At 43.3% G+C, this 6,577-nt stretch overlaps 2 protein-coding genes across 2 annotated transcripts; both read left to right on the plus strand.

Moving 5' to 3' along the window:
* Positions 1-88: 88 nt before the first annotated feature.
* LOC131680205 (uncharacterized) lies at positions 89-2,674 on the plus strand. Its single transcript, XM_058960925.1, has 2 exons — positions 89-1,426; positions 1,700-2,674. The coding sequence occupies exons 1-2, from the start codon at positions 89-91 to the stop codon at positions 2,672-2,674; spliced, it is 2,313 nt and encodes a 770-aa protein (XP_058816908.1).
* Positions 2,675-2,679: 5 nt separating this feature from the next.
* Positions 2,680-5,349, plus strand: LOC131680206 (uncharacterized). Its single transcript, XM_058960926.1, has one exon. It carries the CDS (start codon positions 2,680-2,682, stop codon positions 5,347-5,349), a length of 2,670 nt encoding a protein of 889 aa, XP_058816909.1.
* Positions 5,350-6,577: the final 1,228 nt, after the last annotated feature.

Raw genomic sequence — 6,577 nt, forward strand, 5'->3', positions numbered from 1 at the left:
AGTTGAACCGCGAAGATTGAGAATGCAAGCAGAAATTCAAACCCCATCAGTGAGTGAACAAAAATCAAAACGAAAATCGAAAGAAGAGATGAAGAAGACGATGCAAAAACTCAAAGTGATGAATATCCGCCTGAATTCGGTAAGAAGCAAGTTAATGAGAGTGCGCTCAAGTTTAGAAACTAGTCTGGAAATACCGAATCCGAACCTGAGGTGCAAGCAGTTCTTGCAGCTTCAACTGAAAACCATTGAGAATGCCTTTGCTGACTACAATAAGCTCCACCAGCGTGTCTTCGAAGCGGATGTTGGTGACGAGGTGCGAGAGGATGCGGAGGTAGAGTACGTCACATTTGAGCAGCAGTACGGCGAATTATTCATTTACATTTCTAAATTGATCGATGATAATATCAAGACAGAGGAAGACGCAGCACGAACCGCGGCAGCCGTTCATCCTTTGCCGAGTATCTTAAATACAACAGAAATCGCGCCTCACCTCCCACCGCTGAAGGTTCCATTACCCACGTTCGATGGAACCTATGAGAATTGGTTCGCTTTTCGCTCGATGTTCGAGACGATTATGAAGCGATACAGTACAGAGTCTCCCGCTATAAAGTTATATCACCTTCGGAATTCGCTAGTGGGTAAAGCAGCCGGTATTATTGACCAGGAAATAATAAACAATAATGACTACGATATGGCGTGGAAAATGTTGATTGAGCGATTTGAGGACAAAAGGCTTATTATCGATAAACATATCGACGCACTTTTCAACCTCTCGAAATTAGTAAACGAAAATGCCACTGAACTTCGAAAGTTCATAGACACATGCGCGAAAAATGTTGATGCTCTGAAAAACCTCGGACTTCCTGTAGAGGGATTAGGAGAGTGCATGTTGATCAATCGTATTGCATCGAAATTGGATATAGAAACCCGAAAGGCATGGGAATTAAACCATGTTGATGATACGTTGCCAGGTTACGACGACACTCTTGAATTTCTGCGAGAGCGATGTAAGGTGTTGGAGAAGATTCAACCCGATTTGAAGCAAACAATGAAGAGCCAAAGACCTGTGCGCAGTGCACAAGATGTGAAGGGAAAAACAAGTACGCTAGTCGCTACTTCGAATAAGTGCCCACAATGTTCGGATGGCCATGAGTTGTGGAGGTGTGATACGTTTAAAAATGGTAACCTTTCTGAGAAATACAATCTACTGCGAAGAATTGGAGCCTGTTTCAATTGTCTTCAGAAAGGGCACAGAACAAACAATTGTACATCGAAACACACGTGCAAGAAATGTCGGAAATTTCATCATACAATGCTTCACCCTGAAGAAGATAGTGCGAAGAAATCCGAAACCTCACTAATATCTGCAATCAATCCAGAACCACTGAAAGAGAATTCCGAACAGCCAATCAAAGGCGGGTCGGTTGTAAATACAGCAGAAGAATAGCGACAATCTAATTTCTGCACGCGACCGAAGAATGTCGGAAAGCAGATTCTTTTATCCACTGCAGTCGTCCTTGTTCGCGGAAAGGGCGGACAACAGCATCCCTGTCGAGTGCTACTCGATTCTGAGTCGCATACGAGCTTTGTAACAGAGCAATTCGCTACTTTTTTGGCACTGAAAAAGGAATCCACTAATGTCAACGTAAGCTGCTTGAATGATATCCAAACCAAGATTCGTTTCAAAATTCACACTAAGGTGACGTCGCGTGTTAATGATTACACAATATGTTTGGAACTACTCGTGGTACCCAAAATCACTGGAGTTTTGCCAACTACTAAGGTGAATGTGACGACATTGGCCTTCCCGAATGGCATCGATCTCGCTGATCCCGGATTCTACATTCCCGACAAAGTGAACATGTTGTTGGGTGCAGATGTATTTTTTGACATGCTAATGGCTGGTCGAATCCAACTACCAAATAGTGCTGCTTTACTGCAAGAAACTCAGTTTGGTTGGGTACTGAGTGGTTTAGTGCCGACTGAAGCTTCAGGGGTAGTACATTCGTTTTGTGCTACTGCGCCCAATGAAAACCTAGATGTATTAGTACGAAGATTTTGGGAACTCGAGTCTTTTGGAGATATCGAATTGCCATGTTCAATCAGCGAGGAAGAATGTCTGCGACATTTCGAGACGACACATGAACGTACAGCGGAAGGCAGATACTTGGTACATTTACCATTCAACGACAAGAAGAAACATCTGGGAGAATCTAGGAGCATGGCTGAGAAACGCTTCTTGGGCTTGGAGAGGCGTTTGGACAAAGCTTCGGAATTAAAGATTCTATATAAAGAATTTTTGAAAGACTATGAAGCGCTTGGTCACATGGTCGAGAATCCGAATCCTGATGATTTGCAGGCATTTTATCTACCGCATCATTACGTTCTTAAACCCACTAGTACGACTACGAAACTACGTGTGGTTTCCATCAATCAAACACAAATGATCGGACCCACCGTACAAAACGATTTGGTTTTGATTCTTTTGAATTTTCGCTCCCATCGATTTGCTCTTGTAGCCGACATTCCCAAAATGTATCGGCAAGTCGCTGTATACCAAGATGATTGCAGATATCAGAGAATTCTGTGGCGAGAAAACCGAAACGAGCCACTGAAAACGTACGATTTGCAAACTGTTACCTACGGATTAGCTTCATTTCATCCCCGTTTTTAGCGACAATGTCTCTATATCAGTTGACTGAAGATGAAGGAATGCAATATCCATTGGCTGCAGGTGCGATCAAGAAATCCTTTTACATGGATGATGCATTGGTAGGGGCCAACACGTTGTTAGAAGCAATTGAGTTGAAGAATCAGATTGTCAGTTTGTTGAAGAAGGGATGTTTTAACGTACACAAATTTGCATCGAATTCTCAAGAATTGTTGGCAGACATTCCAGAGGCACACCGAGAACGTGGCCTTGAAATCGAGGATTCTAGTACCACTGTCATGAAAACACTAGGCGTAGCTTGGATTCCTACGAAGGATCAGTTCACGGTTGTAATTCCAGTTCACCCGGTCGATAAGAACGCTATCCACACAAAGCGAACAATCTTGAGCCAAATTGCAAAAATTTTCGACCCTTTGGGCTTTGTGGGTCCAGTGATAACCACGGCTAAGTTGATAATGCGTGAACTGTGGGCACTAAACCTGGAGTGGGACCAACCGGTTCCAGAAGCTATGGTGCAACTGTGGATGAACTATTACCAACAGTTGCAAAGCTTGAATAATATAAATATACAACGATGGATCATGATCGAACATGCTTGTGGTATCGAGCTTCATGGGTTTGCAGATGCATCGGATCTCGCATATGGCGCCTGCATGTACACCCGTCTCAAACGAAACGACGCCACATCGGAAATGAAACTAGTATTCAGTAAGTCAAGAATATTGCCACGGAAAACGAAAAAACAAAAGCTAATCACCACACCGCGATCGGAGTTATTGGCGGCAGTACTATTGTCACGATTGACGTTAAAGATATTAGCAGCGGTCGAGATTAAATTTGTCAGTGTTACTTTGTGGAGTGACTCGCAAATTGTCCTGTGCTGGATTCGAAAGTCGCCTGACGAGTTGGAGACATATGTCGGCAAACGAATTCGGGAAATACAGAACATAACTGGAGAATTCAAGTGGAATTACATTCCGTCGGCGGAGAACCCCGCTGATTGCCTATCCCGTGGAATCACACCGAAGAATATTAAATCCCACCCGTTGTGGTGGACTGGCCCACCAAGGTTCCAGACAGAAGACCCGCAAATTGTTGAGTTAACTCCTATGGCGGATGCAGAATTACCTGAAATAAGAAAGACAATGTTAGTAGCAGCTGTGAAAGTAGAACGTTTACTGCTATTCGACAGAATCAGTCAGTTTTCAATCATCCAGCGAGCTATGGCTTATGTTGTGCGGTTTTGTGACTACATACGAAGTGGTAGAAAGAAGCTCACAAGGGGTTCGCTAACGACGGATGAGATATCGCGGTCATTTATTGTGATAGTACGACTAGTGCAAGCTGAAGCGTTTGCAGCGGAACTCAAGGTGTTACGAATTCAGAAGGCGGAGTCCAAGGTGCCGTTTTGCTCTTTACGTCCTTTCATTGATCCGCATGATGGCGTACTCAGGGTCGGAGGCCGTTTGAGACATGCCGACGTTCCGTATGACTACAAGCATCAAGCCTTGTTACCTGAAAAACATCCCTTGACAGTGACTTTGATTCGGTATCTGCACCAAAGCAACCTTCACATCGGTCAGCGCGGTTTACTAGCCATCGTTAGACAGCGATATTGGCCTCTGCGAGTGAAGAACACCATCCGGAAGGTGATACACCAATGCATATCCTGTTACCGTTTGAAGCCAATTAAATCTACCCAGCTGATGGGAGATCTGCCAGATTATAGAGTTCAACCATCGTTTCCATTTACCCGCACAGGACTTGACTTTGCCGGTCCATTTAGGATTCGTTCGAACCATAAATTGCGGAATGCTCAGACAATGAAGGGCTATGTATGTGTGTTTGTATGCATGGCTACACGTGCACTCCATCTGGAGGCTGTATCAGATTTGACATCAGAGGCATTCCTCGGTGCACTTCAACGGTTCATCAGTCGTCGTGGTCTAGTTGAAAATCTATATTCCGATAATGCGACCAATTTTGAGGGCGCTAATAATGAACTGCAACGTCTTACGCGATTGTTCAATGACGAGCAACACAAACTTGGTCTTGACGCATTCTGTACGCAGCGAAGCATAAAGTGGTCCTTTATTCCGCCACGAAGTCCGCACTTTGGCGGGATTTGGGAAGCGGGTGTCAAATCCGTTAAATTCCACCTGAAGCGAATCCTGGCTGAACACAATCTTTCATACGAGCAGCTTTCCACCGTATTGGCGCAGATAGAAGCAATTTTAAATTCTCGACCACTAACACCTATCTCGGACGACCCGAATGATGTTCGTGCTATAACACCTGCTCATTTCTTAATTGGTCGGGAATTCCAAGCGATTTCGGAACCATCATATAAGAAGATCCCTCCTGGTCGACTCTCAAAGTGGCAGTTAGTACAAGATTTGAAGCAAAAGTTCTGGAATCTTTGGATGAATGATTACCTTCACGAACTTCAGCAGCGTCGGAAGGACTTCAAGGTCACTACGTTTAGGGTTGGCGCGTTGGTACTGATCGTCGACGACAATGTACCTCCCCTACAGTGGATGTTGGCTCGTATCACTGAGCTGATCCCTGGAAAGGACGGCCATGTGCGTGTGGTTGGCCTGTTATTACCAAATGGAACAACAACTACTAGAGCGGTGAAGAAAATATGCTTACTTCCACTGGATGCCGAGGAAGATTGATCGGGTTAATTTGAAATGGACTATTTCAACGCGCGGGAGGATGTTACTTCTGGCAACACGGTCCACCAATGGCAAGTACATCTGCCACGAAAAATGCTATGACTCCAATACCAACATCATTGTAATGATTGATCTAAATAAAGTTAGTTGTAACCTTGACTGTTCTCAGACCAGACGCGAATTTCATTTTCTACCTGTTACAGTCCATTCTCTTCTGAACAGCACAAGTTCATTTGGCATAATGTTCATTTGGCATAACAGCAGGTGACACATGCTTTCGTTTGGCATAATATTCATTTATCATAATATTCATTTGGCATAATGGTCATATTCACCCGAATGCCACGAACACCCGAAAGACATTCGCCCGAATGCAACATAGACCCGAATGCCATTCGCCCGAATTCCATATACCCGAAAAACATCGAAATGTAAATTGAAAAAAAAATATTAAGCTGAAATTCAAATTTTATTACATTTAATGCTATGAAGAAATTAACACTAAAGCTATACCAGTCAAATAGTTAATCCAATCACCTGGTTTGTATGATTTGACTAGGGTTTCCAGTTTTAGGTCCTTTCGTGAGTTCTTTTTAGACTTTTTGGCTGTTGGTACCGCTTGTAGTGTACGTAAAACATCCGTACTAGCGTTTTTCTCTTCAAGCTGCAACTGCTTCAATACACCATAGAATGTAGAATTTCCACGGCTTAAGCCGTTCCATTTATTGTGCCAGCCTTCCACATTATTGGAGGACCTAGGAATCTTTTCCGATACATTTTCGAAAACTGACCACAAAGCGGGGGGAAACAGTGGTCCTCGAGAAACCTTTTGGTTAGCTTCCTTCCTACCGAAAATATAATTTTCGCTAATGTAATCCAAAAAATTGTCGAGAACCTTTGGACAACTTTTCCTCAATTCTTCGAATGCCATTGGTATATCTTGATGAGGCAAGAAGGCCAAGGCAACAACTTGTTTGTAAATAAGTTGTATTCGGTGATCTTTTGAATATTTTGTCTGATGACCAAGTTGTTTCAGTTTTCTGAAAAAACTTTGGTTTAGATGGAAGAAGCATCCGTGAAGGGCAGCACCGGGAAAAATTCTTCTAGCAACGTTTATCACAGCTGTCTCAAAATCTAATATTATGTAGTGGGGGTCGAATTTACAGCGAGATTTACCGGCTATTTCTATAAGCGCACAGAATGCTGTATCATATGTAACTTCATTCTT

The sequence above is a fragment of the Topomyia yanbarensis genome, chromosome 2 (genome assembly GCF_030247195.1).
Source record: "Topomyia yanbarensis strain Yona2022 chromosome 2, ASM3024719v1, whole genome shotgun sequence".
In the NCBI taxonomy this organism is placed as follows: domain Eukaryota; kingdom Metazoa; phylum Arthropoda; class Insecta; order Diptera; family Culicidae; genus Topomyia; species Topomyia yanbarensis.